Source organism: Molossus molossus, unplaced genomic scaffold, assembly GCF_014108415.1.
Source record: "Molossus molossus isolate mMolMol1 unplaced genomic scaffold, mMolMol1.p scaffold_m16_p_3, whole genome shotgun sequence".
Lineage (NCBI taxonomy): Eukaryota > Metazoa > Chordata > Mammalia > Chiroptera > Molossidae > Molossus > Molossus molossus.
Genome location: NW_023425366.1, coordinates 49,315,642 through 49,338,095, shown reverse-complemented (window position 1 = coordinate 49,338,095; position 22,454 = coordinate 49,315,642). Strand labels below are relative to the sequence as shown.

At 40.0% G+C, this 22,454-nt stretch overlaps 1 protein-coding gene across 1 annotated transcript in view; it reads right to left on the bottom strand.

Annotated features, from left to right (window-relative positions):
* The window catches only part of ARHGEF28 (Rho guanine nucleotide exchange factor 28), a 292,956-nt gene that overhangs the window by 156,319 nt on the left and 114,183 nt on the right, over positions 1-22,454 (bottom strand). The window contains exons 3-4 of the mRNA XM_036280592.1: positions 12,859-13,006; positions 10,109-10,402 (exon numbers count right to left, since the gene is read on the bottom strand). Coding sequence (XP_036136485.1) covers positions 10,109-10,402; positions 12,859-13,006 — 442 coding nt within the window. The remainder of the gene's footprint in view (positions 1-10,108; positions 10,403-12,858; positions 13,007-22,454) is intronic.

The following is a 22,454-nucleotide window of genomic DNA, read 5'->3' as shown; positions in this document are numbered from 1 at the left end:
GCATGGACCCCTTTACCCTGGTCACACTGTACGCCAGGCCCTGGGGACCCAGAAATGGACGTGGTCCTTTTCTTTGTGAAGCACACAGTCAGCCCACTTTTGTTCAGAGTAAACTATCTGGCCCGTGAAATCAGTCTGATGACTACAGTTGTAGGCCTGACACAAAGGGTGTGAGTAGAAATAAGCACGCGGTGTGACCTACAAGAAAGCGGCCCTGCTGGTTAATTCAACCTACATCATGTACCATGATTTGAAAATGTAAAGATGTTTGTAAAATGCCAAAATGATGAGTGAAAAGTAAAGAGAAAGAAAAAAATTACCAAAATATGCATGGAGAGTTGAAAAGAGAATCTGGCACAAACACCACAAACAATCTCATATTTTTTCAGGATTCTCAATGAGAATGGAAAGAGAGGCATCTTCCACTTACACCATCGAATCAGGGCTTTGGCATGTGCGTAAACAATCAGTCTTCCACACGAGATCTGAGCATGGTGACTCCAGGGGAGGAATTACAAATATAAACATGCTCACAGGGAAGATATGAAAATAGGACATCTGTCCCCTGGAGCATAACACCAGCAGGGAGGCGTGGCTGGAGCATGAAGCCAAGAGGGAGAAGGTAAGTGAAACAAGCATAATGGCAGGTTTTTGTTTCCTGAATCTTCTTTTCTGCACTGGATGCATTTGGGACACTCGAATGAAAACAATCTGCGCAGACACCAAGCACACGATTATTCCACAACATTTGCATCGTGATGTACAGTACTGGAATGCACTTCACATCTCATGCAGGTTGGTTCTGCTTGATGTTACCTCGTGGAAATAGTGCTAAAGCAGTTGAAACACTGAAAAGTCTTTATCAGAATTCAAAGGTGGCAATCCAGTTTATGGCCTTCACACGTCCAGACCGCATTATAAAATATGAGCATCTCTACAAGATATTAACAATCCGGACACAACACCGTATCGTGCAAAGGGGAACAGACGAAAGGAGTGAAATGTCTGGATTTGAACACTTACAGAGATGTAGCTTTGAGCAGACCACTTAATTCTCAAGTTTTAAGTTGCTTGATCTGTAAAAGGAAAGTGAAATCTGCCCAGCCTTCTACCGGGGATTGTCAGGGGGCTGTAATGAAAATACTATATGGGATGAAGTTCTCAAGGTCTAGGAGAGTCACTGATCAGTCACATACATTTGTCCGATCTTTTAATACAAAAAATATATATATACAATAAACAGTCACTAAATTGATATGTGGTACATTTGAAAACAGTTTTCCTCTGGTTATAATTTAAAAGCATCATTTGCGGGACCTAGCTGTCTGCTTCGGGGGCACTGTAATTGCATCAGTGCAAGGCAGCAGATGTGCCATCAGACAAATGTGCCTCAGCCACGCCTCGGGCAGCCGGCGGTCGCTGGGTGCCACCAGCAGCAATCATGTCATGCACCCTTTCCAGACTGTGCAATGATTTTTTCCATTTGCTAATATTTCTCCAAGGCCATGGTTTGCATCCAGCATCCGTGCGTTCGTTAGATGTCTGCTGACAGCCTCAGCGTGCCTGGCATCCTCTGCCCTCCCCTCACAGCACAGGCTCCCTCCAGGTTCCCCTCCAGGAACCCCATTCTGTTTCGGAGACAGATAAAAATGCAATGCGATCTAATTTTATTCCTGACAAGCAGAAAAAGTGTAGACTCATCATATCTTGGAAACGGGCTTTGGAAGTCTTCAATGTGAGTCTGATATCAAGCACAACCAGAACACTGGCCATTCATCTGCGGTCAGGCAGGGGCCACTCGCTGTCCGCACTGAAAGCCAGCACCACAAGTCCAAAGGCCCAGACGGAGAAATAGTAAACTGTGGATATGAGCTTCAACTTCAACAGACAGGGGGAAATTGTCCTTTTCCTTAAGAGCCCAATTCTGTATTAAATTCTTTACTGCCAGAAAAGCCATTCCTTCAACATGAAAAGCTAAAAAGGGGGTAGTAGACAGAGAAAACATTCACAAATGATGCAGATCTGGGTGCGTGTGCATGATCACATGCCGTGAGGCAATTTCACCAATTTGCCTTTGGACCTATTTTAAAGAACATTCTGTCCACCTCTAGCACTAATCCAGTTGGTTACCTTAGCAACAAAAGGAATGTAATTGCAGTTTTAAATGTCAGAAAAGAAAGCGTGGAGATATTTGTCCCTTTAGATACTATCCGAAGGGACAGAAGGCTAGAAATACCAAGTATAAATACAACTGCTTGAAAAATGTCAAAATTTCGGAGAGAAACATAAAACCCCAGAATCAGTCAATACCCATAATATATTAATTTCAAAACTCAGAAAAAGATTTTTAAAACCTGGAAATTTGTATTTTGTAATAAATCTGTTCTTTATGGGTTTCCTACCCACTGGTATTTCAGCTGATGCTATTTCAAACTCGCCCTCCAGTACAAAGTTTGAGGGCAGAAAAACAAAGATGACATTTCACATAGTCTGTGGGCCAAGCCTTATAACTCAGTGTGCCATCCCCTGGTTCATAAGACCTGGGACACAAAGTGGAGGCCAGTCAGCGGAGCCAAGCCCCGGAGCCTCGCTCTGTTTTCTACTTCTATAGCCAACAAATGGTATTCAAGGATGAAAACACCAGCCAAGCTTATTTCAAGTGTTAAACAAATCTTGCTTCTTACTAGTTACAGATCTCTTTCCTCTATTCAGAGAAAGATAAACAGTTATTTTCCTCTGTCAAACATTGCTGGCCCACACTTTCTCTTCTGTTGCCTAGAAAGAAAGTGATGGTTTCGGGTATGTGGCCTGAAATAAGATGTAGATGTCACAGAAATTTGGCAGTTCCCACCGAGTCTTTGGTAATGAACTGTTAATTCTCACTTAATGGCTCTTCCTGCAGATAAGAAGAAATATTATGACTGCTCTTTAAACTCCTTAAGAAAACACCAAACCATCAAGACACATTTTAACAGTTGTTGAATAACTCCTACTCTTATAAACTTTCTTCTGAAGTCCTTTTGGCCCTCTGCATTGCTTTCCTTTTTCCCTAAAAGTTCTAAAGTGTAGAAAAACAAACATTCTCCTTCAAAGAGAACTAATTTATGAAAACTCTATAAATAAAACAAAGCATAATGCTATCCACCCTTCTTCTCAGTAACAGCATCACATTACGTAACCTATAAATCAAACTCAGGTCCATGACAAGGTTTCTACTCTTCCTTTGAGTTCACTATTCATTATGCCATAGCTTGTTTTTGCACAGACACTCTACTTGAACTTGCCCTTATAACATGGATTCTACAACTAACAAACCATTTCTCTAACTTCTGGATTCAAGTTTAAATCGGCTGTGATTGCTATAACTCCACTGATGTTATTTGCACAGTAAGAAACAAATTCTTACTGTGATCTTTGGAATTAATAATTAAAGTAATTAATTCTCTAAGCCACTCTCAGTAGGTCTTACTAGTTTCAACAATTAACTCTCCTTGGGGACAGCTCTCCAACCAACCATACATCCACAGAATGAAAAGTTGGCTCTCTAAATGCATCAGCTGTGTTTAACTTTATGCCCAAGACAGCTCTGCAGAAAAGTTACAAAAGCTCAATTGGCTTACTCTTAAAACTTCTTCCATTCATAGAATTAATTATGAAGGCAGGAGGAAAGTTTAATTCTTTCAACTTGATAAGGCAATCTAACATAAAATTTTCTTTGTTTGACTAAAGATTATAATATGTTTGCCCTGAAGATTTAATTCATAGTATCAACCTTCTGAAATGTTCTCCCTACAAGAAGGAAATGGTAACTATGTGATGGGTGGAGGTGTTAGCTAATACTATGGTAATAATCATTTTGCAATATATAAACATATCAAATCAACACACTGTATACCTTGAAATTACATAATGTTATATGTCAGTTATATTTCAAAAGCTGGAAAAATCAGGTTTTGTTATTATTTTATAATTGGTATACTAAGGAGTTCCATCTTTTCTACAACAAAGAACTTCAGCCTATAAGGAGACAGATGAACTACTTTTACCTAGAGAACTGCAAAAAAGTGCAAATCAGTTTTTCAAAATAATAATAATTTACTTTGGAAAAAAAAATCTTGAATCTGCAAATTGTTGCTATATATTGGTTTGTAAGTGTAAATATATATGGAAGTCTCTGTATAACTTTTTTTTTTAAAGTAAGTGGGTTTTTTCCTTAAATCAGAAAGCATAGGCCCTGGCCAGATAGCTCAGTTGGTTAGAGCATTATCCCAATACACCAAGGTTGCAGGTTTGATCTCCAGTCAGGGCACATACAAGAATCAACCAATGAATGCATAAATACGTGGAACTACAAATTGATCTCTCTCTCTCTCTCTCTAAAATCAATAAAAACAAACAAACAGGATAAGCTCTGCCTCTTCCATTGGGAGAGGACCTACTATGTTCCCAGGGGCAAAGCTGTCAGTCCTTTGAGGTGGCATTTGTGGTTCCTTCAGGCTCTTTACTCAAATAGCAGCCTCCCCCATTGTGACGGAAAGCCTGGTACTTGCCAGCAATGTCAAGCATCTGGGAACACAAGTGAAGGAAAGTAATTCGGTTCAGCAGGAAGGGAAGACTTTAATTCAAAAATTATCTGAGCACCAACTAAATAAAACAGAATATTTTATCCCAGTTACCCTAATTTCCAAAATATGTCAATCTCTTAGAAAAGATTTCTGTCCAAGAAACAAACAAGCAAAAATCCCCAAACAAAAAAAGTATGAAATGTTATTGAATAATTATTATATAAATATTTCTAGTTTTACTGCAAATTTGGGGTCCGGAGACCCTGCAAAACCTTTTATTATGAAAGCTTCTTTATAGAAAGAATGGGTTTAATTTTACAAAATAGGAATCCAATTTTATTTATGGCACAAAATTAAATAAAATCCGGGATGATTTCCTTCCCTAGAACACATAACGAAGTTGCACTGTGAGTAATGAGGGGTAAGATGCAGGGACAAGAAAAGGCTCTGCTTTTCTTTACGAGACACACAGTCCATTCAGACTCTGGGCTTTCTCCAGGATCTCAGGCCTTCCTGATAACTCTCGGTGATTGAGAAGGAAAAGGAAGACAGTCGTGCTTCAAACTTTTCCATGACAAAGTCATTACAGAAATCAATATCTATTCAATAACATCCATTTATTTATACCCCTAAAAAACACAAATAAACACACACAAAAAGTTTTAATAAGTGTGAAGAGTGAAGTTTTAAATAGTTTTTGGATAAGTATGACAAGAAATAATTACTAGGAAAAAACTGTTACGATGCCCCTCCCACTGACATAGGAAAAACTCCAGTAGGCCCCATGCCTCAGTTTATTTCTTTTTTTATTACTATAATTCACATACCTTAAAGACAAGCAACATTAATGAAATATGTACACTAGAAAAAGATGCACTGAGCACAAGAGATCCCAAACTGCTTGTAGTAAACCTCTACTAAACTGGAGAAGAGAATCCAAGACGGTGACATAGGAATCTCCTAGACAACCCCTCCCACTGAAGCACAAGTGGACAGCTACCTATGGAGCAATTCCCTGAGAGGAACCCAGAAACCAGCTGAATGACTCCTATATGTAAGGTGTATGGGAAGAGACCCACATCAAAATGGGTAGGAAAGGCTGAGACCCGCTCTCATTATAAACCTCTTCCCCAGCACAGAGCCGTACAATCTGGAGAGAACCTCCAACTCCCAGCTTCTCCCTAAGTAGCAAAGGCTTTGAATCACACATCTAATACCCCAACTTTTAAGACTCCCACCTGAGGGGCAGACCACCCAAAACATCTAGCTCTGAAAGCCAAAGGAGCTTGTATCCATGAATCCCACAGGAATATAGCAAACCAAGAAGCAGTTCCTAATGGTCACACAAGCATACATAATGGCCATCTCCCCAGGGCTCAGTGTGGAGGGAGCAGGCAGAAACGCACATGTCCCAGTCTTTCCCTGGAAAGGATCTGACTGCATACAAGCTATTGCCTGAGGGTTCAATTTCTAATTAGTATACATCTAGGGGCACTTCCCCCCTTCTTACTCCAGTTCACTCCAACAATACAGATCACCAGCATTTCTCTGGAAGGATCTTGTACACATGTCTGATGCCACCCAAGTGACAGCTTCCCAAATCACCCCTCTGATAGCCAATGAGGCTTGTATTATCAAAGACTGTAGTGGATAAAGCAGCAGCTAATGGGTGTACACATGAGCACTTGCTACAGCTATCCCACCAAAGTTCAGTACAGAAGAAGCAAGCAAAAAAAAAAAAAAGCCTATCTCCCAGTCATTCCCCGGAAGGGGTTTGACTGAATACTTTCCCAGATTCTGCCTTCTAATCAGCCCAAGTGATAGGTGTTGACTGAGATCCTCCCCTTTAGGGCACTGATGGGTCTTGACACAGCCTCAAGTACTGAGGGCCACTAAGCACAACTATAGCAATGTGAACAATCACAAAGATTTAAGCAGCAAATAGGAGCCTAGGCTGGGCTAACTGATGAGGCTCATCTCCCACGTAAGACCAGTCTGTCAAGACTGGGAGAGGTGTCTCTTTTATCTAATGCATAAAAGAGACAAAAAGTCAAAGAAAATTAAGAAACAGGAGAATATGTTCCAAATAAAAAGATAAATCTCCAGACACTAATTTTAAGAAAATGGATGTAAGTCATTTATCTGATAGAGAGTTCAGAATAATGGTCATAAAGACGCTCACCAAGGTCAGGAGAGAATGCATAAACAAAGTATTTCAACCAAGAGTCAGAAAATATTAAAAAGTACCAAACAGAAATCACAGGGCTGAAGAATATAATCACTAAAATGAAAAATACAATAAAAGGGTACAACAGCAGACTAGATTAGTGGAAGAGATGATGAGTGAACTTGAAGACAGAGTAGTGGAATCCATCCATTCAGAGAAGCAAAAAGAAAAAGAAGTGTTAACCTTGTCCCTTAACACTGCTGGTGTTGAGAAGTCCCATTATAAGTCAAGGCTGTGGGCAATGTTACCTCAAGTTCTATAAACTGTCCTTACAGAAAGTCTAAAAAAGTTCCTAGAAGTCTTCAAGGAACTGTTTAAAATACCAGGGTTTTACCACTTTAGCTCTAGCTTCATTTGTCCAGACCAATGGCAATGTGCTTTCCATATATGTACATACAATATATTCTCTATGTATGGAAATGCATTCATATACACACAAAAGTCAACATAGACTGAGAGCTTAGTATATTCAGACACTGTTCTAGAAGCTTCACCATACATTATCTAATGTAACCATCAAAAGAAACCAATGAAGGGGGTACAATTGTGCCTCACTTTAGAAATTATAACTTTGTGCATCAGAACTAAAATAATTTACCCAGGAAGTCTCACAGCCAGGAAGCAGCAGGGTTAGAATTTGAACCCAGCCCCAGAGCACATATTCCTATTGACTGTGATACTAGAGTTGTTCTCCCATAGAATACAATGTCTCACCACAAAAAGGAACTGTTCTGGTTTTCCTCTCATAAAAATATATATATATGTCAAAGAGGTCAGAAGGAGCCCTTGGTGATATAAGTCAGCCTGTTATAAGGATATGGATAAACCAAAAGTCATGATAGATGGAGGTTTGGAAAACAAGAATACATTTCCAAACAGAAATGAAAATGGCAATAAAATGACTCGTAGCTAATTGGGGGTAACCCAGTGCTCTCCAAACTTATTTGATCACATGTCTCTGACAGCAAAATAACCAAACATGCACTTCTAACAGACTGTGCACATTACGTGCTGCTAAGTCAGCTCCAATGCCTGGCTACCCTATAAATGAGTGATGTCCACAATGTCCTCCCTTCACCGGCCCTGCTCAGGAAATCACATACATGTACTATTGTCAATCTACAAATTAAAGATTAGAAAATCTTAATTTATTTCTAAATTTTGGGATGAAAAATAAATATAGCATGTGGGTAACATAAATCCCATTTTGGAGACCTAGTTTAAGCTATTCATGTACATTTATAATGTTCCATACTTGCAACAATCAGCCATTTAACAGAAGCACAAATTGAACCACTGCAGCCTCTAAGCTGCTGTGCTGAGGGAGCTGCTGGCTAAGGAAGGAGCCCTGGGACTGGCCTGCATCTGCCTCTCTGTGATGCTTCAGGACCTTCACTGATGGCTTTGAGAGCAGCAACCAGTGAGAAATTATGAAGGCTTTAAGTCTTGGTAAAAATGGATCTGCCTTCCAAATAATAAAACTCCTTAAATGTTATTGTTAGGATTTTTTAAAAGCCAGGAAACTTAAGAAAATGATCATCCTTAACCAGAAACACACACACACACAAACACACACACACACAAACACACACACACATGAATATATATAAATTTACATGTATATAATGAATTAATATATGAATATACATGTACATAATGAATATATATATATGAATATACTTTTGTGTGTGTATATATACGAATAAAGTTTCTCAGCTAGGAAACATTTCTTCCCTATATATGTTATAGCATAATTAAAACAGTGATATATAGGATGTGTGATTCCTTGAAGATCTAAGAATACAACCTTTATTGATTCAACAAATATTTCTTGAGCAGCTGCTATATTCCAAGCCCTTTGATAGGTTCTTGGGGATAATGGTGAACAGAACAGACACCACTCACTCCTGCAGGGAGCCCACCCCTGGCATACATGTCAATCAGCCACCATACAGTGCAGCAAGCAGGAGTTGGGCATAATTAATTCTGAACTGGGATTGCGATTTCTCTCATTTGAGTTCTTAAGAAATGAGAAACATTCTTAGGTGCCCAGGAGAGTTTTAGTATAACCCAGATAAAAAGAAAGAAACAGAGATCCTTGCTGATTGTAGTTATGGCTGCATGATTCTGCTTACAAAAATCATGCCCCTTTACCTAGAGTAGAGCATTTAATGTTGTCCATGGTCAAATTTAAACCAACCTGTAACCAGATTTTATCAGAAAGCAGAAACTCTTGAAAACAGCATTACCCAACCACAAAACTAAAGTCATGGGAAGAATACAGAAAAGCAGTAATAGTGTATGTTGTGTTCAATAAAATACAGAGCAATATCTCTGTTGTTCCAATAAAACTATGTCATTTGTATTACCATAACACGCATCTATTTTTTTTTTCTTTATTGATTTTAGAGAGAGAGGAACGGAGAGGGAGAGAGAGAGGAACGGAGAGGGAGAGAGAGAGAGAAACATCAATGAGAGAGAACATTGATTGGCTGCCTCCTGCATACCCCCCACTGGGGATTTGGCCCACAGCTGCGGCATGTGCCCTGACCAGGAATCAAACCAGTGACCTCTTGGTACATGGGTTGACGCTCAGCCACTGAGCCACACCAGCCGGGCAACAAGCATCTACTGAACAGCTTAGCCTCATGCCCAGTATGGACTTATAAACAACATCATCTCTGTTCACACACAGATTCCAAATGGCTGGTTTTTACAGTCTATTCAGGCTTTTAGTAAACAGGAGGCATCCAGAGGTAACTCAAAAAGTTAGTACAAATACAACATGAATGCTCACAGTGACACTGACTTTTTTTTTGGAACGTGCTCCTAGTGGGAACCGAATCCAGGACTCTCTGGTCCGCAGGCCGACGCTCTAACCGCTGAGCCAAACCGGCTAGGGCAGACACTGACATTTTTTAAAATGTCAACACAATGGTTATATTTCCTTCATGGCCACATTTCTTCTCAATGTTCTGCATGCTCTTCATTGCCCAATGACTCTACCTGTTTGGAAACAGGCAGCAGTATCGCCTTCTCCCAACAAGGAAACATGCCAGGGTGAGTGGAGCCACAGCCCAGGGCAGCTGGCTCAAGAGCCTTCCACAGAGAGCAGCTGCTCCCTCCGGAGCTCTGCACCTCCTGGAACAGAGGAGCATCCACCAGCCCAGAGATGAGTGTCTCAGACCTCAGGGAAACCAGCCACATCAGAGAGAGGCTTGGGTCAAAAGGGGGCAGGAAAACTGGCAATAAATTGTAAGACACATTCTGACCTCGAACAGAGAGAAGATATGCACATTTTCTGGTGAAGACCCACCTTCCAGCGAAGAATCTCCCATGACAGTCCACCCACACGGCAACTCCAGATGGGTCAGCGCCAGCACAAGTTCCTCGTCCAAGGCGGGCAGTGCTTCCACTGTCAGGGCAAACGGGGTCAGCAGGGTCTGATGGCTACTGGCAGTGAGGCGATCGGCCTGGGTGACCAGCAGACGGGCCAGCCTGCAGGCCATGTTGTCCACGTAGGCCACCGAACCGGAGCCCATGGTCACCGGGGAGTAACCTTCTGAGCAGAGGCACACAGACACCATCACCGTCTCCTGAAGTCCATGGCCTACATGACAAGACAGTGAACAGTTCAGCCAGAGTCTATAGGAGATGCTGTCACAGTGTCTGAAGTGCTAGTGGTCGCTGAGCTGCCGAAGCAGACCACATGCTCCAAGAGACAAAGGCAGAAAGGAAACGTAGCCAGTTATCTTTAAACGCTGCCAAGCCTGCGGGGCCAGATTAAAGCTGACTCCATTTCTTTCAGTGACGCCTGATTTAAAACTAACCTTTATGAGCTCTGAGCACTTCAGTGTCTATTCTCCTAAGAGTACCAGACACTGCTATTTGGCACACTTTCGCCTTCACCTTCACATCGATCCCAACCCCTGAATTCAAGTTAGTTGTCGTAAAGGTCTTTGCCTTCTTCTGCTCTACCGTTTCCTCCTGCGTCACACCTGTTTATGTGTTTCTTTAGGTGACAGTTTTATAAAGTAGCACGAGGTGACACACGCTCGTCCTCATGCCCAGAGCTCCACTGCAGGTGAGTCAGGTGGTGAGGACTACTCAACAGAAAGATATATATATATATATATATATATATATATATATATATATATATATATGTTGTTCAGTGACCCCCACTTCTGACAGTGGCTTCTCTGTCTTGTGGGTGTTCTTACTACTTCTGCTGTGGGTGGTCACCTAATCCTGCTATCTGTTCCTCCTCCTTACATTTCTTTTCTTTCATCTTGCCCAGGTTGGCAAACATCTATTATTATGCTACCCTTGGCAAAGATCCCAGGAATTAGTACTACCAAACCTCTGTAATTATGATAATCATAGCTGGACAGAGGCTAACATTCAGCCCCCACTGGCCCCCACGCACATGGCTAAGGAGTGCGAGTCACCCCTGCTCTCCCTTATCGTCCAGAGCCTTTTCCCAAATGCAATGCAGCCAGCTTCAAGGGACAAGAGCACCCCAGGTTACTGAGCAAGAACTACTGCCATTTTCACATCCACTTTTAGAAAATCGTCTGAAGTGCAGGCAGCCCCTCCCCAGCCGACACACGTCCAGTATGTAACACAGAAGCCTGTTCTACACACTTCTGAAAGGTTACCCTGGCAAGGCTGTAACCGGAGAAACTTAAGGCTCAGAGACTATTAAAATGAAGGTAAAAACCCTCACTTCTAAGCAGGCCACGATATAATCAACAAGATTCCCTTTAACACATAAGGAGGTTCGCCCCTACATGCAAGTAAAGAAAAAGATGAAATAAAAGGTTTGATATTAGAAGTGGTGCTTCATTTTTATTCTTTCTCTAGAAAAGGCTTCATGAGAAACTAAACCCAAAAAAGAGGGGGACGCTGAAGACAGGAAGCACAAAATGCCGGAGCAAAAGGGCAGAGTCAAGAGACCCGCAGTCCCAGTGCCTCCGTGTCATTAATGAGGTTTGACTTTTTCTTCTTATAAAGATGAGTTCCTGAACCAGAGAAAGAAGTGCTTAGAACTGCCCACAGAACAACCGGTGGGTTCGAGCCCAGGGAGCTGAGAGGTTTTGCACACCTCCACAGTTCTAACCATGCCTATGTTTGCATGTCTACTGTCTACCTTCTTTCCGTACCTAACAGACACACGAAAGAAGCACTTAGAAATACTTTTCCTCTAAAATGAGGCCAATCTTACCTATAAGAAAATTTGATGGTTCCCTACATGATACAATTTAAGACTAATTGAAAGATCCATAGTTAAATAAAACGGATCAAACAAGAAGCGAGAACAACAAAACTCTCCCTTCATGCAGGTAATGACATCTTAATTACACCTTTAGGCTAGAGCTTGATGTCTCAAAGTACAACCCACACCCTAGTGGAAACACAAAGCAACTGTATTTGAAAAGGGCTGTTAGCTCATGATAACATATTAACATTGATACATTAATTTGTCATCTGTCACCATGGTGATTGAAGAAGATAACTGGGAGCATTGCAGGTTTTAGAACTTGACCATTTTGGTGGTGGGAAGAGAAAGTTTTGGAGCCTGAGATCCAGCAAGGAAGTGTCTGGATGGACAGGGTGCCAGGTAAGGAACATCAGCCACCAACCGGAGCAGGCAGGGAGAGGCGGACCCTGGGCCTGCTGGACTGACCACGGGGATGAGGAAGGGAGAATGAAGACAACTGCTAATGTCTCCCTGAGCCATCCACGGCAATGGGACCTGGGACTACAGGAGCCAGCCTGAGATACAGTGCCACCTCCAGTGGACTGCGTCCCAAGCACATCCGACCTTGAGAGTTGAGTGTAAGGCTAGGCTGCTCAGAGCGCTGCAGATATAGCTGGAAGAACCTCGGAAGTGAGATGACCCATCGTGGGTGCTTTTCCTAACACACACACAGACACTCTCACACCCCCACCCCTCCGAGAAGCACTGTTCCCTTTCTCCTCCTGGTTTTCTTCCCAGCCTATCGCCCTGGTGGAAGATGCTTCCAGACGATTTCCCAACTGCACAGTAAGAGGACACCTCACCTGGAATGCTGGACTGGAGAACGTTATCCTCTGTGCGTTCTGCAACCACGATGTGTCTCTGGTGAGATCCGTTATAAATACAGTAAAACTCGGCATCTTTAGGAAGATATACATTTTTGCCAAACTTCGCGTAGACCGTCATCTGCCCCTGGAAAATGAATAAGTTGGGGCATCACCACACATCCTCTTCCTGGCTCTAAGAAACCCCAGTGAAAAGGATCTGCATCCCAACCGGGCTGGTCTGTCACATTCACTTCTGGTGAGTGCGTCCAAACAGTACAAATCCTTCTTTCCAACCACATCTTGGATGACAGGGAGATGCTTCCCAATACATTGAAGCATGGGTGTCAGAGCTGGTTTGTTTGTTTTTAAAGCTGAAGAAGTTTGGAGTATAGGGAAGAATTTTTCCTTTTCATTTATGGGATATGAAAATGTGGTACTTTGTCTTTTACTCTGAATTCCTCCCTGATGAACATCATGGCTTGTATTAACTTTCTCCTCTATCTGTGACAACACCATGGCATAAAGGTTCAAAATAATTATTCTGTAGTTATGACCTTACCCTGTAGTACATACATCACAGTCAGTTGTAAGAACCTTAAATATTCGCACACATTGCCAAATAAACAGCACCACACGCTCCCACGCCCGTGGTGCCTTTTCCAATAGCTATTTGTTGTCTCCAAGGGGTTTTCAAGTCCTCGTTCTCTTCCGGCCTGGCCTCACACTTTCTCTTGAGAGCTTCTGGTTAGAACAGAGCCCTGCTAAGTGCCTTAGTGCCAAGGACAGGAGCTGCCCCCTAAGTCACCAGGGCACTCTCTGAGGAAGCAAGGAACGTGCAGGAAGGGCCGCAGCGGGCTGGATCTCTCCGGGACATGACCGTCCAGGGGCTGTGTGGAGGGGCCACTCCGGCCGTGCTCACGGCAAGGGAGCAGCAGCGATGGACGAGCCTGCCAGGTGATCTTGGGACCTTGAAAGATTTGGGACACTCCTTCCCCTCAAACATAAAAAGGGCAATACAAAGGGGACCTCCGGGGAGAGGGAACATTCCGCCCAGCCTGTGGGAGTGGCAGGGCAATGGAAACCAGGCGGTGGGAAGGGTCGCCTACTCTGGAGGGCCTCCAGCTCAGCCAGTGTGGAGGAGCATCTGGGCTTCTGTGTGCTGGCCCAACAAAAACACAGCCACCCTCTGAGCATGCCTCACCCTGTGCTGGGGAGAAAAGTGAACAGAGAAAAGTCTACAGTCTCTTTAACAGCTGTTGGTCTTTGATGGGTATTAGCATGATATTTGGTAGGATCTCAAGAGTTAGGCCAATCAGTATCAAAAACAAAATCGGGGTGGAGCTCCTCTTCCCAGCACATGGTTATTTCTTCTAAATGTTTAAAATAAAAAGGCTATGTTTTTCTAGTAGTTTGCAATCCATGACACACACAAAACATTATCCTAAATTTTGAATTGGTGTAAGTGCAAAAGGTGGAGTTCTATAAAAAGTCACCGGTTCCCAATTTTGAATTGTCTTTTCTCTGTGTGTGAGCTCGCACACGTGCACACAAACATAATCAATAGAAAGTAACATGCCAAGAAAAATCTACCATACAATAGCTTCAAAAAAAAAGTTCAGGAAGAGGATCTGAAAAGCAAAAACAAAAAAACAATAACAAATGTCTGACATGACTGAGAGAGGAAACTTAGATGAAATTTCATTTCCTAAAAAAGGAAGAACAGCTTGCTTTAGTCATGTTCCTGGTTGCCAAAGGGACTGTTAATTACTCATGGACAGAATCTGACCTGACCTGTTGACTGTTTTTTAATAGAAAACATATTGTGTAAACAGATCTGAATTTTTCACAGATCACAAGGATTTCTTGTCTACATCCATTCAAAACAATGATCAAATTACTATTTTATCTGGTCGGGTAAACAAGAACTGCAACTTACGAAAGAGGTTAACTGCAACCATTTTCAGTGCAGTCCAAGACAGTAGTTTTACAGCTCAGTTATGCCTCTCTTTCAAGACCATACCATGCTTTATACAGATAAAGGAAGATAAACAACAGTAAGTTAGACATTACCCACTTCCATTAAAGAGAGATGCCCTGAAGACCTAGTATTAAGAATAATATTCAGACTTATACCATATACAAGAATAAACTCAAAATGGATAAAAGACTTAATTAAATGTGACCTGTGAATCCACAAAAGCCCTAGAAGAAAATGTAGGCAACAAAATTTCAGACATCACAGCAGAAGAATTTTCACTGATACAACACCAAAGGCAAGAGAAACAAAGGGAAAAAAATGAACACATGGGACTATATCAAACTAAAAAGTTTCAGCACAGCAAAAGAAACCATCAAAATGAAAAGGGACCCCACTATATGGGAGACCATAATTGCCAATGATACAACAGATAAGGGGTTAATTTCCAAAATATATAGAGTACTCATACAACTCAACAAAAGAAAGACAAAGAACCCAATTAAAAAATGGGCAGAGGACCTAAATAGACACCTCTCCACAAAGGACATACAGATGGCCAAGAGACATAAGAAAAAACGTGCAACTAATCATCAGAGAGATACAAATTTAAACAACAATGAGGTAGCACCTGTCAGAATGGCCGCCATCAACAAATCATCAAACAACAAGTGCTGGTGAGGGTGTGGAGAAAGGGAGACCCTAGTACACTGCTGGTGGGAATGCAGACTGATACAGCTACTATAAAAAACACTATGATGTTACCTCAAAAAATTAAAAATTGAATTACCATTTGACCCAGTGATCCCATTTCTAGGAATATACCCTAAGAAGCCGGAAATACCCATCAAAAAGAATATATATACCCCTGTGTTCATAGCAGCACTACTTATAATAGCTAAGATTTGGAAACAGTTCAAGTGTCCATAAGTAGATGAGTAGATAAAAAAAAGCTGTGGTACATGTACTCAATAGAATACTATGCAGCAATAAGAAAGAAAGATCTCTTATCCTTTGAAACGACATGGAGGGATGTGGAGAGTATTATCCCAAGCAAAACAAGCCAAGCAGAGAAAGACAAATATCACATGATCTCACTTATTTGTGGAATATAATGAACTAAATAAACTGATGAACAAAACAGACCCAGAGACAAAAAAGTAGGGTACAGACTGACAAACCTCAGAAGGGGTGGTGGGTGGGGTGGGGTGGAGATAAACCACAGAACTTCATTTATGCATAACCAATGGACATAGACAACAAAGCTGGGGATGGGTTGGGGGAAGATGGGGAGGAGGGTGTCAACAGGGGAAAAAGGAGAAACATCTGTAACAAAAATAAATTAATAAAAATAATTAAAAAAAAAAAAGTACCCCCCAGCCCTGGCCAGTTTGGCTCAGCAGTTAGAGCGTCGGCCTGCGGTCTGGAGAGACCCGGGTTCGGTTCCCGCTAAGGGCACGTATTTCGGTTGCAGTTTGTCCCCAGCCCTGGTTGGTCGTGCGGGTGGCAGCCACTCGATGTGTCCCTTCACGTCGATGTTTCTCTCTCTCTCTCTCCCTCCTGCTCTATCTGAACAAAGAATGAAAAAGTATCCTCGGGTGAGGATAAAAAAAAAAAAAAAAAGAAAAAAAAAATTAAAAAAGTACCCCCCAAAAAAGAATACTATTCAGCATAAAAGGAGTTTATTATTTACTAATCACAAAGAAACCAGAAAGACATGATGTAATTATAGGAGGAGGGAAGGGCATGATAAAGAGACCAACAGAGAGACCCAAGGAGATAGAAGATGATGATGGAGGAGAGGGGAGGGAGGTAGCAAGAGAAAAGGAGGAAGATGGAAATATGAATACGAAAGAACATCTTTATTCAGGAAAGTTAGATACGGCTCAGAGAAGGTTCACATAAAGCTATAAAAAAGATCAGCAGGAAGAATGGGCTTCTGAAAACGTGCTGAGGAACAAGGTACAACATAATCAGCCACAGGAGACAATTCTTCACTAAGACTGGGGCTCTTTCTAATCACTGTGGCCACTGAAAATCTGCCACTTTACTTAAAAGGCCACTAACTCTACTAATGGCAAAGATAAATTCGCATGTACAGAATTCCAGGGTGCCTCCTCACTCCTCCATCTGGATTCAATTACATACTTTGTTTTAAGCTAATGAAAACTGTAAACATTGCTAAGTGAATTTGTTGGCATCCATACCAGAATCATTCTGCTTCGACGCAGAAATAATAGAGATGTGTTATCACCTCTCTGTCAATTCACTATATCCCAAATAAAAAAACACTCAGCTATTTCACTGAAACTTCTGGAAACAATGAGACATAATGGGAAAAATTATGTCCCCTAATTCATCTATAAATTTAAGGTACTCTAATCAAAACCCAAACTGAATTTTTCAAATGAAAGTCAACAAGTCTATTCTAAAGTTCATCTAGAAGAATAAATACACAAGACTAGAAATAAACATTTTGAGAAAGAATGATGTTTGAGCTGGGTAGGTAGTGTGATCAGAACTTAACCCTCACAAAGCAAAACATACAATAAAACCACGGTAATTTAAATAGTGCAGTGGTGGCACACAGACAGACCACTAAGTACAGAGTCCAGAAACAGATGCATGGAAATTATAAAGGTAATCAGTGGGGAAAGGATGTTCTACTCAATAAATAGTTTTGAAACAATAGCTATCATTCCATGAAGGGCAAAAACATTATTCATGCCAAACAGTTAAATTCTCACTTAATGCAATACTGAACATAATTATAAGCACATAAAAGTAGAAGACTGTCTAAAATGTTTCATTATTGCACAAAATGATAGCAATTAAAGATATCTAAATTTCATCTATACTGACACCACCCTAATGTATCAACAGTTTTTCATTTTTCCTATTTCCTTCCAGTCTTTGTTCAATGCACAGCTAATTATTACATAGCTACACTTGTGGCATAAATACACATCACATATACTTGTATGTTGCTCTCTTCCATCAAAATTATTTTTCCATGTTGTTACAATCTTTGGCACCATTTTTAATTGCATTCCATTGAGTGTTTGATGCTCCATGATTTAATCATTCCTCTATTGTTGTACATTAAGGGTATTTGTAGTTTAACATTACAAAAAAATACTACAGTAAACATTTTCATGTACATTGTTTTTATATTTTAAATCACTTTTTAGAATAAAATTCCAGAAATGGTCCAAGAATGTGAAAAATTGTCACAAATTGCAAAACTGTTTTCCAAAAATGTTACATCAATTTTCATCACTACCTATTGGGCAAGCATATTGTTTTCATCCCAACTTTGCCCAAACTGTCTTTTTTTAGCATTTCCTAAATTAACAAATAATAAACAATTCCTCGTTGATTTAATTTATATTTCCATTGCCACTGAAATTTATTGTCCACTTTTATAAAAGTCTATTCGTAAATGGTGCCATCACTGTTAGGGCCTGACTAAATTTCAATTTAAAGAATTCTGGTCTTCCCTCTTCTATTCCCCTTTGCTTTACGCAGATCAACATTTTCACTTTCCCAAGTGAACCAAATGAAATCAGCATCAGAAACATTCTCCTTCCCCTCTGAACTGTGAAGGTGTACCACCTATCTCCCTTCTCATGCCCAAATAAAAAGCACTCAAATTCTACAAAACCTCTGAAAGTCAGGTAACGTAGAAACAGCAATGAAAAATGTAAACAATAAAAGCTGAACTAAGAATAAACAATAGACTACATCTCAATATAAACACAAACAAAAAATCAAGTAAGTTGAACCAACATTTTTTTTTTTACCATCAAGCAGCTCCCTAGAAAAATTCTACTTGCAAAACTCATCAGTAATTCTTGCCCTGGCCAGTTTGGCTCAGCGGTTAGAGCGTCGGCCTGTGGTCCGGAGAGACCCGGGTTCGGTTCCCACTAAGGGCACGTACTTCGGTTGCAGTTTGTCCCCGGCCCTGGATGGTCGTGCGGGTGGCAGCCACTTGATGTGTCCCTTCACGTCGATGTTTCTCTCTCTCTCTCCCTTCCTCTCTCTCCCTCCCACTCTATCTGTACAAAAAAATGGAAAAATATCCTCGGGTGAGGATAAAAAAAAAGAAAAAAAAAAACTCATCAGTAATTCTCAAAGACCAAGCCTTCTGCATAAAATGCTACAATATCTATGAATTTCCTCTCAAAGAACCAAAAAAGATGTTAAATGTTTTGCCACCTTAAACTATTTCACCCAACTCTCCTGCTCCTCTTTCAGCGGCACCTACAATGAAGGTGGTCACTGACACCAACGTGCACGTTCTAAGTATTTTTCCATTCATCTGTAACAGTCCCTACTTCAGGATCTCTAATATCCTAAATAACCTGGTGGCTGAATTCTCCTAATCACTGGGGATTCTTGTACTAACGTTCTCCCTCCTTTACTCCCTTTCTTCTCTCTCCCTTTCTATAGACAATGTACCTGTATAGAATTATATTTTAATAACAATATTATTTGTAGGATCTTAACCATCTAGTTTCTAGACTGTCTGGCATGAGTAGACAATAAACTAATACTGTAATTTCAAACAGTGACAATGAGAACAACGAGTACATCTTCTTTATAGCAGGGGGTTCTTAATCTGGGGCCACAAGGAGAGTCCATAAATGAGTTTCAGGTGGTCTAGGAACCTCTTTAAATTGTTAGCAAAATTGTTTTTGTATATATATGTGTCCAATTTTCTGAGGAAAGGTTTATGGTTTTCAATATATTCTCAAAGACATCTAAAGATTCAAAGAATGTTATGAATTCTAGCTTTTATAGTAACAAACAAAATTGGAAACTTAAATGTTTTTTAATGATAATGGTCACCTTTTTATATGACAGTAAAACTGTTCTACTATTTTCTAAGGTATTATACTATTCTACAGTGGGACAATTTTTAGGATAGAAGCACAAAGAGGGTAAATGTTAACTGAGGTATTAAATATTATAATGAAAGTTTACTAATACATGTCATGAAAACCATTATCATAATATAAATATAATGCTCTGAGTGATTAAATTTGATTCTTTGCTTTTAATATTTGAAACTTGTCCTGTTTACAGTAACAACAACAAAAAGTAATTCTGCCTATAGTCTTCCTTGCAGAGCGCAGTGTAGTGAATATTGTAAATTGCATGAAAAAGTTTTTAAAAAATACAAAAAAACCCAAAAAACTATTATCCCATTTTACAGGTAAGTGCATTAGAGTGCAGGTACTACTAACTAAGCTCAGGATCCCAGAGCCAAGTACACAGTATTGGGTTTCTTGATTTCTGCTCCCACCTCCAAGTTAGGTTCTTCTCTGTATATTCCTCAAGTACAATTCTAGAGAGAGTGCTATGGGCACGAAGTCTTTTATTTTTAATTACTGTATTTCTCTGAAGTACTTCTTAAGAACAAAGTGTAAAAATGCAAAAATTAGCTTTATATGTGTGCACATATCTGTAGATATGTGCATATCTATGTACATACACACATGTATTATCTTTTCTGTGCAGAGTACTTCACACTTTGTGAAGTGCTCCCTTGTGTACTCCTCCTCCTCTCCCCATGGCAACCCCAGGGAAGCAGTCCCAGCTCCCACTGAGCAGCTGGGCACGATAACAGCAGGCCCTGCGAGTGGCGGAGGCAGAGATCGAACCCAGACCTCCTGCGCCAACCCAGCACACCTTTCTCCCCATCGTGTCACTGGACAAACAGCAGTGCCCTGTACCGACTGACCTGTCTATACCTTTATGTTTCACTCAACATTTATTTTATGTACTTAATACAAGTATTCCCACCCTGGAATCCATGGATAGACGTGGGGAGAGGAGAGTTCAGATAAATGTTCCCCTGAAGACATATGCACGGTTTTCTGGGGAGGGTGTCTGTCTTTAAATCAGAGATTCTCAGGAGAGTACAAGGAGCATATAATTCAAAAGGTTAAGAACCATGGATTTAAAGCATGTTTAAAGCATCTTGTGTAAAATATCAAGATCATTCTAATTTATTATCCCAAACCAAAGCTAGGTCAAAAAAATAAAAAAAAAAAAATACAGGTGAATACAAATTGTTTAGATACAGGAGAAAATATCAGAACGTCATTTTATTTTAAATTAATTAATTTATTTTTGTTACAGATGTTTCTCCTTTTTCCCCCAATGATTCCCCCCTCCCCCTCCCTCCCTCCCCTGTCCCCAGCTTTGTTGTCCATGTCCATTGTTCCTGCATACATGCATATAAGTTCTGTGGTTTATCTCTCCCCCACCACCCCCTCTCCTGGGGATTGTCAGTCTGTACCCCACTTCCACGTCTCTGGGACTACCCCATTCCTCAGACTGTTATGCAGAATGTCATTTTTTAAAGGAATGTAAATTTAAATGACCTAAAAGACTTAAGACATTTCTCTAGAAATGGCCCTTGGGTAGGAATGGCTTCCATTTCCTGCCAGGATGAAATAGAGCACAGCAAGCTGATATTCTTGCTGATGACAACTAGAAAATAAACGCAGAAAATTAAAAAGTCATTCTTAAAGAGAACTATGGAAATGAGGATAAATACAATAGAACTCCAGAAAGTGGAGCACTACTCAGAGAAATTATAGAAGCCAAAATAAAGTAATGGAAGAAAATAACTGATGACCTAAAATTTCATTACTAACAAAAATATCCTTAAAAATGAAGCTGAAATTTAAATACGTAAGACAAATATTGAGGGAATTCATTGCCAGCAGGCAGCCCTGAAATACCAAAGGGACTTATTCATGCACAGGTAAAATGATCTCAAACAGAAACATGGAAATGTAAGAGATGATGAGGAACAGTAAAATGGGTGAATATGTGAGAAAATATAATTAATATCTAATGTACAAATAATCATTATAATGTTGTGGTATTTTAAATATTTGTAGAACTACAATGTTTGAAAATAATAATATAAAAGGGAGACAAAATTAAAGTATCTAGCAATTTTGAAAAAATGTTAAAAGTAATAAATTATTATATTTATAATATGTCAAGTATACATGGTTTAACCTGAGAGTAACCACCAACAGATAACTCAAAAGAATGCATAACTAACAAGTTATAGAGGAAAAAATTAAATAGAAAATATTTAACCAAAAACACAAGAGAAATAAAGAACATAAAACATGTATCAAATAGAAAGTTATATAAATCCAACTACATTAGCAATTACATTAAATATAAATGAACTAATTGATCCAAATACAACACCAAGACAGTAAATATGAATTTTTTAAAACTCAAAAACAGTAACAGTACCTATATGCTGCTTACAAAAGACACTTTAAAAAATAACATAGAAAGCTTAAAAGTAAAAAGTCATACTACGCTATACTAGCCAAAACAAAGCTAGTATAGCCAAAATATCAAAGTAGTTTTTAAAGCAAGACATATTACGAGAGAAAGAGGAACTTTTCATCATAAGAAGTGTCAGTTGAACAGCATAATATCATAGAATTAAATCTGCATGTACCTAAAAACAATATAAAGGAAATATTAACAAATCCAAGAGGAAATAGACAAATCCATAATCACAATGGGAAACTTTAGCTTGCCTCTCACAATCTGACAAACACAAAAAACAGAC